The sequence below is a fragment of the Gadus macrocephalus genome, chromosome 14 (assembly GCF_031168955.1).
Source record: "Gadus macrocephalus chromosome 14, ASM3116895v1".
In the NCBI taxonomy this organism is placed as follows: Eukaryota; Metazoa; Chordata; class Actinopteri; order Gadiformes; family Gadidae; genus Gadus; species Gadus macrocephalus.
This window is the reverse complement of record NC_082395.1, coordinates 14,609,969-14,631,577: the sequence shown is the minus strand read 5'-3', so window position 1 is coordinate 14,631,577 and position 21,609 is coordinate 14,609,969. Positions and strand designations below refer to the sequence as shown.

Here is a 21,609-nt window from a genome sequence, read left to right as displayed (position 1 = left end):
GTAGACTGATCTATCCAGCACCGTCACCCGTTTATTTTCACAGTCGTGGCGATCTTTGTAGATGTTGACTCCGCCTGCTCCCGGCTATCCTGCACAACACAGGACTGTATGTAAAAATCGAGTACAACATCTGACCTGTGAAGGGCATTCACACACTAAACAGCGTCTAAACTGCCGAAATCATTCAACAAAAATGGTAGACCCCTTCACTTTTGTTAGTGTTTCTACTGGCTTTTCAGGCATAGACAAAAACAAAATTATGTTTTTTAAACAAATTATGGGGCATTTTGATTTTGTTTGAAATTCATTTTTGGAAAAAGTTACAGCCCTAATATATTACAAATAAAAATGGTAATTTTCCAAAAAAAAAGCAAAATAGAGATTGAGCTTCCTTCATTGGTCTTACTAAAGTCAAGTGTCCCACCATGCTGTTTTTAGCCCTGGCTTGGGGTTTCCCATTCTCTATTCAGCCCTCCACCCACAAGGACCTGCCAGGACAGCAGACTGGGGCCATCACAACCATTACAAATAAAAATATGCTTTAACAATTCAGTATGCTGGGCTTTTTGTTTTTTAACTAAGTGACTGTTCTCCATGTATCAGATATATATATTCAATTAATAAAGTACATTAGTGCAGCTTTTAATCTTTTATTGCTGACTTCAAAACATTGCAAGAATGAAAGTATAGTTTTTAAAAGTTTTTAAACTTTAAACTAAGCTTCCGTAAACCTCAGAATAGAATGATACTACTGCAAACAGCTGTAAGAGCTACTATAAAAACCCAATATCATTTTACCATGGAGTACACCTCACATAGGCCTAAGCAGTGTCCTGGAGGAGAAATCAAAGAAAATAGCTGTGAAAGTAAAGATTCAGAATGGCCTGTCTTGGTTTAAAGCCCACTCGCCACCACGACAAGGCGCAGGCCAGCAGTGGGAACATAAGACTGGAAAAACATAAGTAGACTGAAGAGCACAAGACATAAGGCGTTTTACTTCTAATTTTTCCTCCAGACTAAGGGTCTCAAATCTGTGCTCCAATCTCCGATCTACCACATTCATGTTGTCGTTTGTATGCCTCCGGCATGTTTGTTAGCAAAGTTCTCCTTCTCCTTCTCTTCTTCGCTACCGGACTTCTTGCGCGCGGCACGTGAGGTGAGGTGTTAACTTTTTTTTGACATTTTTTTTACTCGTCAAACATCTAATTATCATGCAATTGCTCATACGGCATTATCCCGACCAACAATAACAGCATATGACTGCACTGAATCCATCAAAAAAAGCATGTATTTTCAATCTTTGTCAGTTCCATTCCCTGTCGTCGTCATTCAGTAAATTCAAATAAAAAGCTATACATTTTGATAGACTATATGGGCAGTGACTTGAGTGTTGCTGTTTATTCCTGTGCCCATCAGACTCCATCCCACCACTCATATTCAGTCGACGAAGAGAACACAGTCTATCTCTTGTTTAACAGTTCTACCGATAACCCTAACCCTCAACCAATCAGAACCAATCAGAACCCATTATGAAGGGCTCATAGGCCCTATGGTTCCGTTCAAGTATTACTTTCAACTATACCTTCAACTATACTCAGGCCTGTGACTCCGTGGTGCAGCGGAGAGAGCACACGACTCTAGGCGCTGGAGTTCTGAGTTCAAGTCCTGTCAGTATTGCTCCAATGCACTTTTTATTTTAAAATTCTAAGGGAAGGGGGGGGAACTTTACTTTCATCACCATACAATAATGTGTCCTACTAAAAATGAACAAGAGGCCTTTGGTTCTAACCAAAGTTAATGTAAGGGACTGTTCTTCTATTGTTTGAGTCCTTGAGTTTATTGTATTGTATTATTTATTTTTTTCACCCTGAGTAAGTTTGAATTCTGATCATAGAAAATTGAGAGAAAGGACTAGTGTTTGAAACGTAAACCAGGAAACAAGGAGAATCCTTGAGAAAGAAAGCGAGTCCTGAAACACCAAAATGTGGTCAGTCTCTTATTATTTTTTTCACAATTTAGCAAACTTTGTACGAAAATAAAGCGTTCATGTCTCCAACACACGCCATAACCCTTTGGTGTATAAGCTACACATAGTGTTTATCAAACACGCATTGGATTAATTTCATGATTTCACTTTGTTCAGTGTACAATGATTTCGACAACATCGAAATCAGAAGAAAGACCGTTAGAGGAACTGGGAGCTGAGTCCCATTGAACAGCCAAAGATCCCGCACGGATGAGCCCGTTACCCCCTATGTTTTATTCGATACATTTCAGTGTAACCCCTTATGGGTTTTTCATGACGACAGATAAAAAATGACAGTGTTACCCTTTACGTTTCATTTGATAAAAACGACAGTGTTACCCCTTATGTTATTTTTCATGACGACCAATAAAAAAACAACAGTGTTACCCCTTATGTTTTTTTTCATGACGACCAATAAAAACAACAGTGTTACCCCTTATGGTTTTTTTCATGACGACCAAAGAAAAACGACAGTGTCACCCCTCATGTTTCATTTGATAAAAACGACAGTGTTACCCCTTGTGTTTTTTTTCATGACGACCAATAAAAAACGACAGTTACCCCTCATGTTTTTTCCATGTTGACCAATAAAAAAAAAACTGTGTTACCCCCTGTTTTATTTGATAAATATCGACAGTGTTACCCCTTTTGTTTTTTTCATGACGACCAATAAAAAACGACAGTGTTACCCTTTTTGTTTTTTTCATGATGACCAATAAAAAACGACAGTGTTACCCCTTATGTTTTTTTTCATTATGTTTCATTTGATAACAACGACAGTGTTACCCCTTATGTTTTTTTTCATGACGACCAATAAAAAACAACAGTGTTACCCATTATGGTTTTTTTCATGACGACCAAAGAAAAACGAGTGTTACCCCTTGTGTTTTTTTTTCATGACGACCAATAGAAAAAACAACTGTGTAACCCCTCATGTTTCATTTGATAAAAACGACAGTGTTACCCCTTGTGTTTTTTTTCATGACGACCAATAAAAAACGACAGTTACCCCTCATGTTTTTTCCATGTTGACCAATAAAAAAAAAACTGTGTTACCCCCTGTTTTATTTGATAAATATCGACAGTGTTACCCCTTTTGTTTTTTTCATGACGACCAATAAAAAACGACAGTGTTACCCTTTTTGTTTTTTTCATGATGACCAATAAAAAACGACAGTGTTACCCCTTATGTTTTTTTTCATTATGTTTCATTTGATAACAACGACAGTGTTACCCCTTATGTTTTTTTTCATGACGACCAAGAAAAAACAACTGTGTAACCCCTCATGTTTCATTTGATAAAAACGACGGTGTTACCCCCTATGTTTCAATGAATAAATATCGACAGTGTTACCCCTTATGTTTCATTTGATAAAAACGACAGTGTTACCCCTTATGTTTTTTTTCATGACGACCAATAAAAAACAACAGTGTTACCCCTTATGTTTTTTTTCTTGATGACCAATAAAAAACGACAGTGTTACCCCTTATTTATTTTTTCATGACGACCAATAAAAAAACAACTGTGTTCCCCCCTATGTTTTATTTGATAAATATCGACAGTGTTACCCCTTGTGTTTTTTTTCATGACGACCAATAAAAAACTACAGTGTTACCCCTTGTGTTTTTTTTTCATGACGACCAAAGAAAAACAACAGTGTTACCCCCTATGTTTTATTTGATAAATATCGACAGTGTTACCCCTTATGTTTATTTCATGACGGCCGATAAAAACCGACAGACTTACCCCTGTCAACGTTTTTGCGGGGATCCGAACCTTAGCTGTTTAGAGTGTTGACCTCCGAACTTATCAATGCACCATCAAGACACCGAAATCACAATGGTTATACTTGACTTTATAATTCGCATGAAATAGAAATAAGAGTCTTCCAACAGATGACATCAACCGGACTTGAACCCCGGTCACCAGGGGGTCAGGCAGAGTGCACTCCACTGCACCACTGAGGCGATGACAATACACAATAATCAATCATCACTAAAGAGGATATACATGACATTAAAATGTATGTGTCTATTTCTATTATTTCCCTTATGTTTTTTTCATGACGACGAATAAAAAACGACAGTTTTACCCGGTGTGTTTTTTTTTCATGACGACCCATAAAAAACAACAGTGTTACCCCTTATGTTTTTTTTCATGACGACCAATAAAAAACAACAGTGTGTTTTTTTTTCATGACGACCAATAGAAAAAACAACTGTGTAACCCCTCATGTTTCATTTGATAAAAACGACGGTGTTACCCCTTATGTTTTTTTTCATGACGACCAATAAAAAACGACAGTGTTACCCCTTATGTTTTTTTCATGACGACCAAAGAATAAACGCCCTTATGTTTATATCATGACGGCCGATAAAAACCGACAGACTTACCCCTGTCAACGTTTTTGCGGGGATCCGAACCTTAGCTGTTTAGAGTGTTGACCTCCGAACTTATCAATGCACCATCAAGACACCGAAATCACAATGGTTATACTTGACTTTATAATTCGCATGAAATAGAAATAAGAGTCTTCCAACAGAGGACATCAACCGGACTTGAACCCCGGTCACCAGGGGGTCAGGCAGAGTGCACTCCACTGCACCACTGAGGCAATGACAATACACAATAATCAATCATCACTAAAGAGGATATACATTACATTAAAATGTATGTGTCTATTTCTATTATTTCCCTTACGTTTTTTTTCATGACGACCAATAAAAAAACGACAGTGTTACCCCTGATGTTTTTTTCATGACGACCAATAAAAAACGACAGTTTTACCCCTTGTGTTTTTTTTTCATGACGACCAATAAAAAACAGTGTTACCCCTTGTTTTTTTTTCATGACGACCAATAGAAAAAACAACTGTGTAACCCCTCATGTTTCATTTGATAAAAACGACGGTGTTACCCCCTATGTTTCAATGAATAAATATCGACAGTGTTACCCCTTATGTTTCATTTGATAAAAACGACAGTGTTACCCCTTATGTTTTTTTTCATGACGACCAATAAAAAACGACAGTGTTACCCCTTATGTTTTTTTCATGACGACCAAAGAAAAACAACAGTGTTACCCCTTATGTTTTTTTTCATGACGACCAATAAAAAACAACAGTGTTACCCCTTATGTTTTTTTTCATGATGACCAATAAAAAACTACAGTGTTACCCCTTATTTATTTTTTCATGACGACCAATAAAAAAACAACTGTGTTCCCCCCTATGTTTTATTTGATAAATATTGACAGTGTTACCCCTTGTGTTTTTTTTCATGACGACCAATAAAAAACGACAGTGTTACCCCTTATTTATTTTTTCATGACGACCAATAAAAAAACAACTGTGTTCCCCCCTATGTTTTATTTGATAAATATCGACAGTGTTACCCCTTTTGTTTTTTTCATGACGACCAATAAAAAACGACAGTGTTACCCCTTTAGTTTTTTTCATGACGACCAATAAAAAACAACAGTGTTACCCCTTATGTTTTTTTTCATTACGACCAATAAAAAACAACAGTGTTACCCCTTATGTTTTTTTTCATGATTACCAAAGAAAAACAACAGTGTCACCCCACATGTTTCATATAGAAATAAGAAATAAGAGTCTTCCAACAGAAGACATCAACCGGACTTGAACCCCGGTCTCCAGGGGGTTAGGCAGAGTGCACTCCACTGCACCACTGAGTCGATGACAATACACAATAATCAATCATCAATAAAGACGATATACATGACATTAAAATGTATGTTTGTATTTCCATTATTTCCCTTGTTTTTTTTCATGATGACCAATAAAAAAACGACAGTGTTACCCCTTATATTTTATTTGACAAAGACAACAGTGTTACCCTTTGTTTTTTTTCATGACGACCAATAAAAAACAACAGTGTTACCCCTTGTTTTTTTTCATGACGACCAATAAAAAACTACAGTGTTACCCCTTATTTATTTTTTCATGACGACCAATAAAAAAACAACTGTGTTCCCCCCTATGTTTTATTTGATAAATATTGACAGTGTTACCCCTTGTGTTTTTTTTCATGACGACCAATAAAAAACGACAGTGTTACCCCTTATTTATTTTTTCATGACGACCAATAAAAAAACAACTGTGTTCCCCCCTATGTTTTATTTGATAAATATCGACAGTGTTACCCCTTTTGTTTTTTTCATGACGACCAATAAAAAACGACAGTGTTACCCCTTTAGTTTTTTTCATGACGACCAATAAAAAACAACAGTGTTACCCCTTATGTTTTTTTTCATTACGACCAATAAAAAACAACAGTGTTACCCCTTATGTTTGACAATACACAATAATCAATCATCAATAAAGACGATATACATGACATTAAAATGTATGTTTGTATTTCCATTATTTCCCTTGTTTTTTTTCATGATGACCAATAAAAAAACGACAGTGTTACCCCTTATATTTTATTTGACAAAGACAACAGTGTTACCCTTTGTTTTTTTTCATGACGACCAATAAAAAACAAGTGTTACCCCTTGTTTTTTTTCATGACGACCAATAAAAAACAGTGTTACCCCTTATTTCTTTTTTCATGACGACCAATAAAAAAACAACTGTGTTACCCCCTATGTTTTATTTGATAAATATCTACAGTGTTACCCCTTTTGTTTTTTTCATGACGACCAATAAAAAACAACAGTGTTACCCCTTATGTTTTTTTTCATGACGACCAATAAAAAACAACAGTGCTCCCACCTGAAGGACTTCATTATTCCGTTTCGTCCTCCTTGACCCCTCCGTCCATCAACAGCGTGTCTTCTTTCAATCCCTGTTTATCCATATCCAAAGCCGAAACTCATTGCAAACATTTTGTTCATCCGTTTGTCCGAGGAAATACAACACCAGCAACTCTCACGACCAGTGGCGGTGGGTCAATAGGGGGCGCTAGGGGCGCCGCCCCTCCGTGAAATATTCACTTGAATATATCTGCCAACTATTAATAAACTATTATTATTACGAAATCAATCAAAGCCCGCCACGCCACTTGAGGGCGTGGCGGGCTCACTTTGGCAGTGCAGAATTGTGCTGCCAGGATCCTGATGGGGGTGCGGAAGAACCACCACATCACACCCATCCTCAAATCCCTCCACTGGCTTCCTGTCCAGTACAGGATCCAATTCAAGATCTCCCTTCTGTCCCACCAGTGCCTCCATGGCACTGCCCCCCTATACCTCAAAGAACTCATCACCCCCCATTCCTCCTCACGCCATCTCCGCTCTGGACAGGCCAATCTCCTCCAGCTTCCAAGGACAAGGCTCCGAATTATGGGCGACCGCGTCTTCTGCTCAGCTGCACCCAGTCTGTGGAATGCTCTCCCTGACCATCTAAGGGCCCCACAGACTGTGGATTCTTTAAAAAAAAGGCCTAAAATCCCATCTTTTTAGAAAAGCCTTTGGCTAAACTACTATTTTTCTTTTTTTTTTTTTTTGCATTTTTGAATGTGCATTGTAGCACTTTGAGATCATTGAATTGATATAAAGTGCGGTATAAATAAAATGTATTATTATTATTTTATTACTTTGGGCCGAGCTATAAGCTCCATCTCGGGCGTAGTACGGTATGGCACGGAGCGCTTAAACTGGTAGTGGAAACGCATGGCAGCCTGACACGGTACGGTTGTGAACAGAAAAAAGTAACAATGGAATCTGCATGGATGCACCGGGGCTGGCTGGACCGTCCGTCACACTGAGATATGCTGCAGGTGCGTGTGGTTTCATGGGGGCCCTGAATAAAAAAGAACAAGCCCATTGTGTTTAATTCATGCTGTCATAGAAAACTAAATTACAAACCAGGCAGGTGACCGCCCACTCACGGCTAGCCCCGGTCTGCAGAGATATCGTACTGAACATATTTTTTTTCGGTGCTATTACTTTGAATTGTAGAATTAATTTTTTATAAAAAAAAGTAATATGTTATAAGAACACAGGAAAAACACCTATTGGTCAACGACTAACTAACTAGTAAAGCTGAAAAATAAACTTGCCCCCTCTTATCGCAGAGGGCCCATTTGCAGTCAGGGGTCCCTGGGCATGAAGATCCCGGCTTGCATCTACTCATTCTGATGTCCAACAGATGTCTAACAAATCACACACGCAAACAAGCTGAAATATAGTTCAACGGTACAATTCACTTTATTGCACTTACATTTTTATTTCAAACAATAATGGATGGGATCTGTAAGGGCTTAATTGGCTGTTAAAAGCAAACACAAAACTGTCAACACTGGTACACTGTAAAACAGTGTCTGTAAAAGTGTCAAGTATCTCTCCTCATCCTCCTGGACTTAACAGCTGCTTTTGATACGGTTGACCACAATATTCTCCTTCACCGCCTGCAATACACCATTGGACTATCAGGAAATGTAAAGAACTGGTTCACCTCGTACCTCACTGACAGAACTGAGCACGTTGCCCTGGGCAAAGCAAAATCACACACCAACAACGTCACCTGCGGTGTCCCCCAGGGCTCGGTGTTGGGCCCCACACTGTTCTCACTGTACATGCTCCCCCTGGGTAGTGTCATTAGTTGGCATGGCTTATCTTACCACTACTATGCTGATGATACACAGCTCTACATCAGGACAACCCCCACTTCTTCTGCCCCTCTGCCAACATCCACACTGACCACCTGCCTGGAGGAGATAGAGGCGTGGATGAAGCTCAACTTCCTACAACTTAACAGCCATAAAACGGAAGCCATCCTTGTTGGCACGCCACATCAGCTCCGCTCCCCCACCATCACCAATATCACCTTCTCTGGCCAAAACATCCCCCTTTCCACATCAGTCACCAACCTCGGTGTTAAAATGGACCCACAACTTAATTTTGACACCCACATCAAACACCTCTGTAAGACAGCATTATACCACCTCAGGAACATCGCCAAACTCCGCCAATCACTCACCCTGGCTGATGCAGAGAAGCTCGTCCATTCCTTTGTCTCCTCCGGGTTGGACTACTGCAATGCACTCCTCATTGGGATCCCTGGCAAGAGCATCCAGAGGCTCCAATACATTCAAAACAGTGCTGCCAGGGTCCTGATGAGGGTGCGCAAGCATGACCACATCACCCCATCCTGAAATCACTGCACTGGCTCCCTGTCCCACTCAGAATTGAGTACAAGGTCTCCCTCCTCACCCACCAGTGCCTTCACGGACTTGCCCCCCTCTACCTTCAGGAACTCCTCACCCCCCCGACAACCTCACGTACACTCCGTTCAGGATCCACTCACACCCTCCAAACCCGACATACGAAGCTGTGCACCATGGGTGATCGGGCCTTTTCTGCTGCTGCCCCTAGACTATGGAACGCCCTCCCTGACCACCTGAGGGCTCCACAGACTACAGCTCTTTTTAAACGGAACCTCAAAACCCATCTCTTTAAAAGAGCATTTAGCTAAACTTTCTTTGAGGTTCCCCCCTTTTAATCGTTTTTTTTTTTCTCTGAAGCACTTTGAGATTCTTGAATATAAAGTGCATTATAAATAAAATGTATTATTATTATTATTATGGTCAGATTTAGATGAGGGACAATTGTTGATTTGATTGATGGAAAAACAGAGAAACTCACACATACATACAATTGTTAGCTGAGCTTTCTTTTCTGATATTACATATTTATGTAGGCTGAGCAATTGTTTTTATGTTCTTGAGTATACTTTTATACTGTATACTATTTTGCTATTGCCTTGTGGGCAAGTGAGAAATGCTAAATAAAGCAACATGGTAAAAAGATGAAAATGACCTGATTTTACTTTCAATTCCTTTTACATTCTCCAAGGTATTAACATTTTTCATAACTCCATGTAGGACGTTTCTATACATAAATGTAAGCACTGTGGCAGTAGTAATGCAATATTTAGAAAATGTACTCTTGTACTCTTGATACTCAAGTACTTTTAAAAACAAGTACTTTTACTTAAGTAGACATCTGTCTGTAGTACTTTTACTTGTACTTGAGTAAAATTTAGCAAGGGGTATCTGTACTTTTACTCAAGTAAGGAAGCTGTGTACTCTGTGCCTCTGGACATATGACCCACTATGTTCTGCTCCATGTATCCAATGTTGACAACGTGACATTATATGGCTAAGCTAACAACATAAACAAGAGGAGCTAGGAAAGGAATTTAACTGCGTGTTTAAGTTCAGAAGGGCCAAACGTGTGGCTACACACAGCACTACAAAAGTAGTCAAGATTGAAAAAGAAAATAATATTTGTTGCACAGCTGAACGCTGTATCACATCATGAGCTGGCTGTTCTCAATTCACAACACGCATTCCATCAAAACTAGCCTACATCAGGCCATCTGACCAAAACTCATGCACTCCCCCCACAATTATTCCAGAATTCAAGCAAAGCAAGAATGACCAAAAGTCACTTTATGTCAACAAGAGACTGACTCCACCGACTATCAATTGCAAGTTAAAACAGCCGACCACTTGAGTGCAAAAAACACAAAAGACCTAGCCACAGCACCAGCAAATCTAAAGCAATAAATATTGCGTCTTACCTTTATTTATGTGGCAGTGGTCTGCAGATGCATCCCGTGGTGTAGCCTACCACATCCATTTAGTTCAACAGGTTATCGTTCTGATACTGTCCATGGTACTAGTAACCTGCTCTGGTGCTTTTTACCTATGTATTCAGGCTAAAATGACTTGATTGTCAGATGCCTCATCATCCCAGCCAAAGAGTATTGGTATTATTAGTAATGGCTACTTGCCAATCGAAAAAATAACTTCACAGTGTGTCTTTTTTTTGACGTCGCTTAGCAACCGAATACGCTGGGGTTGATAAATTACCGGACTGCGGAGTGATACAGATGACGTGAATCAGAGGCAAAAAAAACAACACTTTCCTTGACAGCGGTCAATATGGTGGACTTGAGCATTCCACTGCATTGAGAAGACCCTTGTAATAATCCATAACCATAATAATTCAACTCGATATTTTTTTTTTTATTATTATTATTTTTCTTTTTACAAGTGGTGGGTACAAAATTAACCTTGACGAAATCTGGTGGGGACTTGTCCCCGGCGTAATCGACGCCTATGGCTGTCGCCCCCAAGAACTTTTGCTATAACAAAGTAGGACTGGTGGATCAGAGAATCATACCAGTCCAGAAGGTCCACAGCCGTGAAGCACAGGGACATCATGGGAGAGGTCCAGTACAGGCCATGCGGGCCATGCTAGGTTTGCCTGATATGCTGAGGGTCAATCCCAAAGACCTTTCGGGGACCCCAAGATGGGTTGGGGTAGACAAAAGGGGGTGAGGCTTGGTAGTCAATCAATTTTAAAGTGCAGATTCACCATGGAGCTTGGCCTCATATTCTTCAGAATTAGAAAGAATAAATTGGATTAAAAACATACAGCCAGCAAATGTAATAGTTAAAATAAAACCAAAATGTAAAACAATGTCAAAGGATGTACGAATATAAATAAAACCACAGGAAAAATAAAGTTCAAGGGATATAGTAAATAAAATAAAATCCCCATGAAAACAATAATGGGATGTTCCAAAAATGGGATACACCCATCAACATGCTAGTGTAGGCTGTAATGAAGTGCATAAAGGTAGGTTACAGCTGTCAACTGAATATGCTTCGTTATGTAATTTGAGGCCCAGAGATGAGAAGCCAACTGATATTTGTTAAATGAAGGAATGACCCGGAGGCCAGCGTCAAGGGAGCGTAGAGGGTGGATATGGTATAGTTAGCTCAGCTAAGTCATTTGGTGCAAGTCATGCAAGGCCTTAGAACTTATGTTGATTATTTTAAGGGAATATTTATAAGGGATCTCCTGGAGAAGTAATCCATGCATTTAACACCAAAAATCACCCCGTACAATGGGGTGAATAAACCTTACCTGAATCATTAGTCCAGTGAGTAATCCAGGTTTTGAATTATATATCTGAAGACCCAGTTGTCACAACCATCTTGGCTCAAGCGACTGCATTATTTCCGACTCACAACCAGGTTTGAATGTTTTTTTAAAAAGGTGCCCTTAAAATGTGACTATGAAACGTAAAATGCTGCACCTAAAATCCCACATTCCATCGAGGTTGGTTAATGTCATCACAAGAATACTGTGACAAATCTGCCAACAAGCAATGGTTAATCAAAAAAGTGGTACTGAAAGCTGGTCTGACCTATGGAATCTCTTCCTTGGGTCTTTTTAACAAAGGCTCACATGGTACCCGTCAACTTACTAGCGTCATGTAGATTGTATAATGCACTCATACTTTTAGTACTGGCTCTGCAAAACAGGGTCCCTTAATATTCATTGGGACCCTGTACAAGTCACCGTTGCTGTACTACTAAATGTGAACCAAGTTGCTATGACTTCACTTGTTTTTAGGTCATAAAGTTTTGACCTTGAAGCGAAAATAATCCGGTAACACATTAAGGTGCCGTAATAAATAGCAAACTAGTCATTACCTAACCCTTTAATTGTTACTAAAATATCTATTTGGCACAAGTTCGTTTTTATCATTAAATTAGTTGTATGCATAACCCTAACCCAACCCTGGCCCAGCAACCAGCAACACTCTGGTCAGTGAAAAACGATTCACTTGTGCCAAATATATTTTAGTAACAATTAAAATATTACCAAAGGGTAAGGTAATGACTAGTTTGCCATTTATTATGGCACCTTATTATAAAGTGCTACCAATAATCCTTTTGTAATTACAAGTTGCATTTTAAGTTTGAGAAAGCGGCTGCATGCGATGCTCAGCTTACTTTGATTCTGTAAAAGGAGATTTTGTCACCAATGCACAAAAACATAATACAATGAAAGACTTGAGAACAGTGGGGAAGTTATACAATGCAAGTTCAATAAGATTGCAGACGCAGAGGGTAATGCTTAAACACCTTTATTGTGCCCATTCAGAAGATACTCCACACAACTATAAGTAGCGGTGAACTTGGCAGACCACAATGAGGTAGACTTTCAAAATACGCTAAAAAGCAACTGGGCTTTAGACAACTAGCTTAACATGTCAAACTGAATAAAGAAAAAGACTTTGTCTTTGGCACACAGCTCAATATGAATTTACATCCAAATGGAACAAGTGGATGGTTATGAAAGAACAGGGTTGATGAGTCATAGTAAGGTCTACTCAAGCCATAGGTACACTTAAAGCAAAGTGGAAGTTCTTACAATCAACAGGAAACAAACAGCCACTGGAATCTAGGCGTGTGCCCAAGACTGCCAGTCCCTCTGCTGATGTACAAAAAGTGATTAAAAACCACTACGACCCCTCCTTAAGTGCAAATTAAAGTAAGATCCAAAGTAGATTTGATTTTAAAATGATGGACCGCCAGTTGAAGTTGTCCAGCAAATGTTACACTTGATCTAATCTAGTATACTTCCGGCTAAATTATGTCGACCAACACATCAGGGGTCAAGAACTACTTCAACATGTGTCCATTAAGAAGAACTTTGGAGAGAAAGGCTATGAAAACCACCAACTGCCAGAGAAATGCACGGGTGGAGAAAACTGAAAAGGGGTAAAATTAAAAAGCCGCCTGGTAGAATTCTGTTCAAAATTTCCATGTCATGACTTAAAACCGTTTGTGTACAAATTAGTAAAAAACTGCGTAAAAATGTCTGAAATGCGACTGGTTAAATGAAGCCGAACTCATCTCCCAAAGTAAAAAACACCAGTTGGCTTGCACAGGAAAAACAGCAACCAACTGGGGGTGAAAAAAAAAAAAGAAAAAAAAAAAAAGTAAAGGCACTGTATGGCTTCTGCCAATGAGACTTGCGCGGTCACTCTTCAATATGCAACACATGTAAATTAAGAAAAAAAAAAAAGGCATTTAGTCTTCTGAACCCTGGGCTGGTTCCCATTTTCTGCCTGGCCACAAGTCTGGGAAACTGCATAAGAGTGAAGGTCACTGTGCAACTGTGAACAAGTAAACAGCAAAAATGTAGCAAGTGCAATAGTGAACATTTCCAGTGTTCTCCCCAGTGCCTGGTGGGAGTGCCGCGGTGCCCTCACAGCGTGAAGGCGTCTGGCGCTCGTGCTCTGCTCGGCAGGCAGCTTCACCCTTTGTGCGGGCCAATACTCCGGCCCCCCGTCTGCACTCATGGGCTGCATCGTCTAGCTTGAGTCCCTGTTCTTCTGGTTTCGCATTAGGGGCCGGTGGTTACTCAGGATGTCCATGGAGTGCTGCCAGTGCCAGCAAGCACGACAGTAGTACTTGAAGCAGGCCTACATACAGACACATCAGGATATGGGACGAGCAATATTTCAACAACATGCAATAAACATCGGTGTCCCATAACATTGATATGGTGTTTCTAGTAAATAGAAGATTGATCAGGACAGAAGTTTAGTCTACTACCAATGCCCTGGTAGATAAATGTGGCACTTAATTATAATGAAGATTCATTCTCACTGACCTGGTCTCTGCAGAAGAAGGGACCGGCCTGGCGACTGCACACCTGACACATGGAATCCTCCAGGTAGGGGTCGATCTGGACCTGGCCAAGACACATTGGCAGCGATGAGAGAGCACAAGTTCAAATTGCTTCCCTGCACAGCAGTCGACAGATTCTAGCTTACCTTCTTGGTGAATTTGGGTGTTTTTATTTCAACAAATGCAGCGCATACAGCTTTCAGATAACTGCGTTGGTTGTTAAACGTGACACGCCCAGAGCCTGTCAAAGAGTTGTGGGGTTAAAATTAAACAGTTGTGATTTGGACAATAAGCACATCATACACTTCTTGCACACATTAGAACAGCCATGAAGATTTATACAAGTCAATTATACAGGCAGACACCAAGCAGTATTTTTGGCTGAACACCAGTGGGGGGGGGGGGGACATTACCTATGGGGTACTTATGCTTGTCTGTGTCGATGCCAGCATACATAACCCCACCAAACAGGTCGTTCATGATGCTGGCGAGGGCTTCGGCGTTCAGCATGCCGTGCAGGGCACCCACAAACACCGTCTTGCTGGGATCCAGACGCTGGGAGGGACAGCGCACGTAGTTGCTGTCCGAGATGACCCATGGGATCACTTGTACCTGAAGCCCCAGGAAAAAAACGGTAGACTTTCAAACCGGCAGACACAATAGAACACAACCATGGGTTACACAGCCAACCAAATGGGTGGTATTGCATATCCATCTGACGAAGAAAAAAAAATAATAATACTTATGCGCAATAGCTCACATCCTTGCATCGCATCCTGCGGCTGGACATCTTAAAGTAGTACTCCCCGTTGTCCTCTGGCTGGAGCAGGTCCTGGGTGCAGGCCTGGAGAAGGGCCCTCACTGACTTCTCATTCTCAAATACCAGGTAAACGTAACCTGCCAAGGAAAGCAGGAGTGTTGCGGTACCAAAGCAATCATATATGCTGCTTTGCAAAAGGCGGTATTTGTAAAACAATTACTGAACAAGATTTTAAAAGTCTGTACGCCTTGAGTGGTATTCTAGGGTGCCACATGGACAGACAGCAAGGCGTTTCATGCAGATCTGATGCCAATGCAGATTACTTTGCATTGGTTGGCAGGGCACAAGTTCAGACTCTTCACCTTTGAACCATCAGCATGCAGTGTGCTCACCATGGTGCCACCTCTGACCCAGGAAGTAAAAAACATAGCCTACCAGCCTGCTGTTACCTTTGGGCATATTACCTTTAGGAGGGCAGCGAGGGTGCTTGCCATCCTTACCCGGCCACTCCACACTCAGAGGGCCGTAGCCACTGAACGTGTTGATCAAGCCAGCTGATATGAGAGAGAAGGGGGGGGGGGCAGAGTGGGCTTCAATAAGCTCGTTTGAATAATATTAGATTAAAAAAAAGTTATTTCTTGAACATTCTGTTGGTTGCAGCTAAAAAGTCTTTAACCAGGAAGTGGTTATTACAGGAGAGCCCAACTCTAAATGGATGGACGGACATCACAATGGACATTTACAAGATGGAAAAGATCACAGCATTTGTCAATCATAAATCAGAGCAATTTACCTCACACTTTAAAAAGTGGATTCACTTTGTAACGCCCCAAAGGCCTGATTTTGTTTTCACAGAACAAAAGTCAATTTACAGACTAACAGACTACTCCCTAACTGTTCTACTGTTCTTTTTACTTGTATTTGTTTTATGTATTGTGTCGGTATGCGTGTACTTTTGAGATAATTTTTGAAGCGTACTATTCATGTCATGGAGAGAACACACAGAACCTGTGATGAATGATGTTGAAATGTTTAGACACCAAAAAAAGAACAAAAAAAAAAAGTTATTTCATAATAGTCCTGATATCTAGTAGTCGTTACATTTACAGATTTGTGTCCAGGGTGGCATGCAAATTGATTCATGCAATCCATTTTAAAAATCGAATCTACAAAATGAACATGCCAATAGACTGCATGACCAATCCCTGAATGTATAATTGGTTACATTTAGTAACTTAGATACAACTAGACGGTATGTTCTGGCCAGTCTTTTACCTTCAGTGATGTCCCAGGGCACTCCTCCAAGGAAGACCTTGCAGGAGAACAGTGGGTTCTTGTTGTTCCTAGGAGGCAGCTGTCCGCTCCAGGTGAACGTGGCCTCATTCACCGCTGACAAGAAAACACTTTTAAAACCCCCAAAAATAATTAAAACCAACAGTACAAAGCATTCTTGTTCAGAAAGCCTATAACAAAAGAAACACCAGCACTCTAGAGACAATCTATGGTTAATGACTAGCAATTTCCCTTTCTGGCCTAAATTGCACTTGACGAAATTCCTTCCAATGCTGAAACTTTTGTATGGCAAGGGATATCCCGTTGCACCCGTTTTGTTTGGCGTCGAGGATCGGTTTCAATGTGGTTAATCTTTATGGCTGATCCAGTTTACCAGCAGCCTGTCTGTGAAGACGAGCCTCCCTTTCGATGCTGAAGGTCTCATCAGGCTGGTCCAGCAGGTCCAGGCCAGGCCAGAGGGAGCCGGTGGGCCAGCGGCGGGACAAGGCTGAGCCAGGACTGGTGCTGGAGGGCGGAGTCAGAGGAGAGCAGCTGTCCTGGTGGTCCAGGCGAGAGCTGAGGCGCAGCGGTTCCTTTTGCATGCTGGACATGAGGTAGGGTGGTAGGGGAGGAGAGATCCTCAGCGTGGACTGTGGGGAAATGAGGAAAATCATTCTCCAGCGCGGCAAGCGGATGCAATGTTACATTTTTAAAAGTATAGTTTTTATTATTGGACGGGCAGCTTGGTATGACATCCACCAAGCATAGCTAGTTCCAGAACAAATATCACTAGGGGGGGAAACCATTAAGAAGACGTGAGAAAAAGCAGTCCATACCAGCAGGTCAGAGACCAAGTCTGAGCCAGAGCTGAAGCCACTGGTCTCTGAGTCGGCAGGGCTGCTTGAACGCGAGTCCAGGAAGGATCGGGAGTCCAGGCGACTGGCTATGCGGGCCATACCAGGGAACTTGTCCAGGAAGTCTGCAGGCGAGCCCATTGCCTCACTGGGATGGTAACCCAGGGGCTTACCCAGGATGTTACCTAGGGGACTGTTGAACATGCCCAGCACTGGAGTGGACAATGACAAAGCATTTACAGACTGGAATAACAATGACTGACCAAAATCCCCTCCGCTTCCCTGAGAAATAGCACTGCAGGGTTAGCCTACGCAATTTCAGCAGCACTAGCCACACAAATTGCCCTGAAAAAATCTCCAATTCCCATTTCAGACAACGTTGGTTTTTTTAAACTATATACAAATCATGAGCAGTACAATTCAAACTAAAGTTACCAACCACCATCAGTTGGTAACCAAATGCTACCAAACAAACTTCAGCTGATGGCAGCATTAAATTGGCTGGCCCACTTAGCAGACCCCTATTAGATTTCCCTCAATGTCTTGTTTTTATGGGTAAACTGTTACAACCATAGCCCCTCAAAATGGGTCAGGGCAACAATGGTGCAGAGTAGCTATTAAAAGTGCTGGCATTTTCCTTAATGACAAAAGCACAGGATGGCATACGCAAACACCATTATAATCTAGTGTGCGTATATATATTTTAGGTAAATAGAAGCTGGCTATACAATGAATAGGTTAACCTTCATTCAGCATTCAAAAAACCACAGAATTAACCAAAAGTTCAACAACGCACACCTAATAAAGATTAGGCTAGTGCCGGTGTGTATGAAAGAATACAAACAAAAAATGTTTCAAATCCAATGCCGTGCCTAATGGCAAGTGCTGTAGCTCAATACTTGGGGAACATAAACAAAAACTGTTTGAGCAATGCACCAGCAAGTAACCTTGGCATTTGAGAATCTTACAGGTTTTGATCCAGCAACTCAATTAGCCTGTTGCCATGTTTTCCCCAAGCCACCACCACTGCCAAAGATGCAGCAGAGCAAAACTGCCACATCATCCTCCCCAGCGACGCTGGTGCCAGTTCTCACAGACTGACACGAGGACAAGAGCCACATACTTTAAATACTGCTGGCAACATCCGATACCATGAAGACCAATCACAAAGGCAGCTTCTGAGCAAGTCCTTTACAATGGAGGCATAGAAATTCCCCAAAAAATAAAAATACATCCACTTTGGGTTATGCCTTCTTCAATCACAAGCCTAGCGTCACATCTATGGAACATGATGACAAATCAATAGTTACTGTAAAGTTATGCTACTTGCCAGTGGGTGAGCTGCTGTGGGCCTGTGAAGAAACAGTGGCGTGTGTGTCGGTCTCCTGGCTGCTCCAGGGACGATCCCAGCTGGACAGGCTGAGAGATTGGAGCCCCAGGCCCAGGTCGGAGACATCCGGAAGGCCCCTTGATGTTGAGGACATGTCCTGGGAGAGAGACATGCCACTTCCACCACCGGAGTTGGGGAATAGCATCCTGCTGCCAACTGCAGCCAGCTCTCTGTCTTTCCCGTCTGAGGTTCAGTTCAGAGATAAACACAGCGAGAAACAAGTGTTAAGACATTGAGAGCTGTATGCCGTTCTATTCTACATTCAAATTTCAAGAGTTCTACGACAGACGTCTGCGAGGCTGCCCCGTGTAAAATGATGTCCTGTTGCGATTAGTGAAGAGCAGTCCTTCCCGGCTGGTGAAGCCAACCTTCCGCCTCTGTGCCTGGAGAGACTGACCGGCATCTCTGTCTGAATCACTGACCCACCTAGCAGCATGTGACAGGGCTGCTGATGCACTCACACCCCCATGCTAATGACATCAGCCTCCCACCCATACACACACCTCCCTAATTTCCTCTCCTAACTAATGAAAAATATCCGTCTATCGTTTCTGTTGGCCGGTACAGGCACTGCCGCTTCGGTCGAGCACAGCACATCTCAGAGTCAGCAGAAGAGCGCTTCTGCCATGGTGGCTGCTGCTGCCTCCTACAGTTTGTCGAGCCCTGCTTCCTGAGTGAGCTGGCAAAAAAAATAAAAGGATACAAGTGGGTGGGGGCAGCTTGGCTGAGCTAGTGTAGCTTACAGAAAGGCTATACAGCAATGACTCAGCAAACTGGTCAAAAAAGGCTTGTCAAGAAAGGGTAGTTTCAGTGAAGTACACAAACACGACCATCTGTCAAATAAAAACTCAAACAGAATTAAAAACGCATTTTTATATTTGCTACTGAGGGAAAACTACACAAGCCTCACAGGAGCAGCTGACTGATCAGATGTTGGTCGCTGGTAGAGATTTGCACCACCAGCTCCTCCCATCCCTCCCAGACACTGGACAGCTTCCAGCTACAGCCCTGATTCAGCATGTCCCACAAGGCCACAGGGACTGTTGTGAGGTAGGACAGCCCAGATTTACAAAAATAAAACTAGAGTGTCTGTGGTTCAATTTGGAATTACACTGCCTAACTGACTCCACATTGTGTCAAACTGTAGTTCAGATGAGGAAAACGAATTAAAGAGCATCGTGCAAATTCTGCTGGCCATCTTTTGAGTCAACTAGTCAAATGGTCACAATCTATAACCTTATCAAACTATGATACAATTTGAACCCTTCATCTCAAAGATGATTGGAATAGGTCTAGCAAATGGAACATTTATCCATTTTAAACACTTGGCATTATAATTAACGAATTAAAAAGGACCTTCTTTATTCTTTCCATAAGTTTCCTTAAATTAATAAAGGCCGTTAAATGCTGCGACATGGCAGACTATTCTATTCGGCGTGAATCAGCGGTCGGCATTTGCGTCAGTTGGCAATTGAGTCGGTGAGAAAGACAGAACCAAGTCAGATTCCCATTACACCTTTAACCTCCTGTGGTCTCGTGAGCAACCCAATAAGCTAAAAATGCAATCTCATACACCATAAACGACTTTACCACACTGGAGGTCTCGCTTGCCCTTGGTGTTTGGTGTTGTGCACACGCCAGTAAAATCGAGAGCATTGCCCAGCATTGTGTTCATTCGACGGAAGATCTCTGCATTGCTGCAAGTGGACAAGGCCGGAGACTCTGGGTCCCAACGTTCATGAGCTCGAGGATCATCTCTCTGAAGGAGAAAGAAAAAGTTGAATGAGAAACGATTACTTACTTATCCCAAGAATAAGAAAACAACCGTAGTTTACAATTAACAACCGTAGTTTACAATTAACAAATTGTAAACTAAACCCTTTTCTTTTGGGGAAAACTCTCACAAACCAGCGTCATATTTCAGGCGACCTCAAGATGGCTAAACCTGGAAACCTGTTGGAAACAAGGCTAATGGTTCAAGAAAATTGCTTGACCAAAACAAAGACGTGCCAAGTAAAACTCACCAGGGAAAACGCCATGATATTGTTAGCCTATTCGATGCTTAACTTCTAGCTTTATATGCCAGCTAATTCGTTTTATATGCCAGCTAATTAGGCAACATTTGATGAACGTGTGCTGAGCGAATGGCAAGAGCTGGGGGGGGGGGAGCCATGTCAGTGGTGTGTCATAGCGTCCCCTTCACATCAAAACCCAATGGTCTTCAAAAGAGTTTCTTTGTTTCATGATTATTGTGTGACGATAGGCTTCCAATAAATTGGGCTTTACATACTGTGTGTGTGTGTGTGTGTGTGTGTGTGTGTGTGTGTGTGTGTGTGTGTGTGTGTGTGTGTGTGTGTGTGTGTGTGTGTGTGTGTGTGTGTGTGTGTGTGTGTGTGTGTAAATACATATCTACAAATGTTTTTTATTTTATTGTAATATGCCACAAGATTATATATTGAAGGACTACTATGTAACTATACTATGCAAGACGATCACGAGTAGTCTTTCTCTCCTGTTTTTTCCATGTTGAACGCGCAGCATGGACGTATGCCTTTCAGAACACACTGACCGGACTCTATTTGGATATGTTGTAACTTAACCTTATTTTCTAATAATAGAGTGATGAAAATGTGCGTTATTTACTACTTTACATAGCACAAAGCCCACACAGTCACATCAGGTCAGCTGACCTCGTGAAAGTGAGGACACCATCCCAGCCCTGCCAAATGTTCAGATGGGTAGGCCTACACATTTCCATGCCTCTCGCCCTAGCTGTCCTGTCACAACTAGGCCTGTAGATGGCGACAATGCCCTACATATAAAAACAGCCTCCACTTCA

The 21,609-nt window shown here is 41.5% G+C and overlaps 1 protein-coding gene across 5 annotated transcripts; it reads right to left on the bottom strand.

The window, feature by feature from the left end:
* Positions 1-12,926: 12,926 nt before the first annotated feature.
* Positions 12,927-20,953, bottom strand: cpeb1b (cytoplasmic polyadenylation element binding protein 1b). 5 transcript variants are annotated; one of them, XM_060071080.1, is made up of 12 exons: positions 20,795-20,953; positions 20,361-20,529; positions 18,711-18,953; positions 17,363-17,592; positions 16,921-17,176; positions 16,530-16,643; positions 15,704-15,808; positions 15,255-15,391; positions 14,908-15,106; positions 14,641-14,735; positions 14,478-14,558; positions 12,927-14,286 (listed from the first exon to the last, which is right to left on the bottom strand). In XM_060071080.1, exons 1-12 carry the CDS (start codon positions 20,807-20,809, stop codon positions 14,176-14,178), a joined length of 1,755 nt encoding a protein of 584 aa, XP_059927063.1. In that variant the 5' UTR covers positions 20,810-20,953; the 3' UTR covers positions 12,927-14,175. The 5 variants fall into 5 exon arrangements, with proteins under 5 accessions (XP_059927063.1, XP_059927065.1, XP_059927066.1 ...); XM_060071082.1 differs by having other exon boundaries at positions 15,719-15,808; XM_060071083.1 differs by having other exon boundaries at positions 20,382-20,529.
* Positions 20,954-21,609: the final 656 nt, after the last annotated feature.

Excerpts from the sequence above, each read along its gene's own strand:
- cpeb1b (XM_060071080.1), bottom strand. Across the intron at positions 17,177-17,362 it reads ACTTGGTCTCTGACCTGCTG|TCCACGCTGAGGATCTCTCC; the intron begins GTATGGACTGCT and ends ATTTCCCCACAG. Across the intron at positions 15,392-15,703 it reads TAAAGGTAATATGCCCAAAG|GTTACGTTTACCTGGTATTT; the intron begins GTAACAGCAGGC and ends TTTCCTTGGCAG.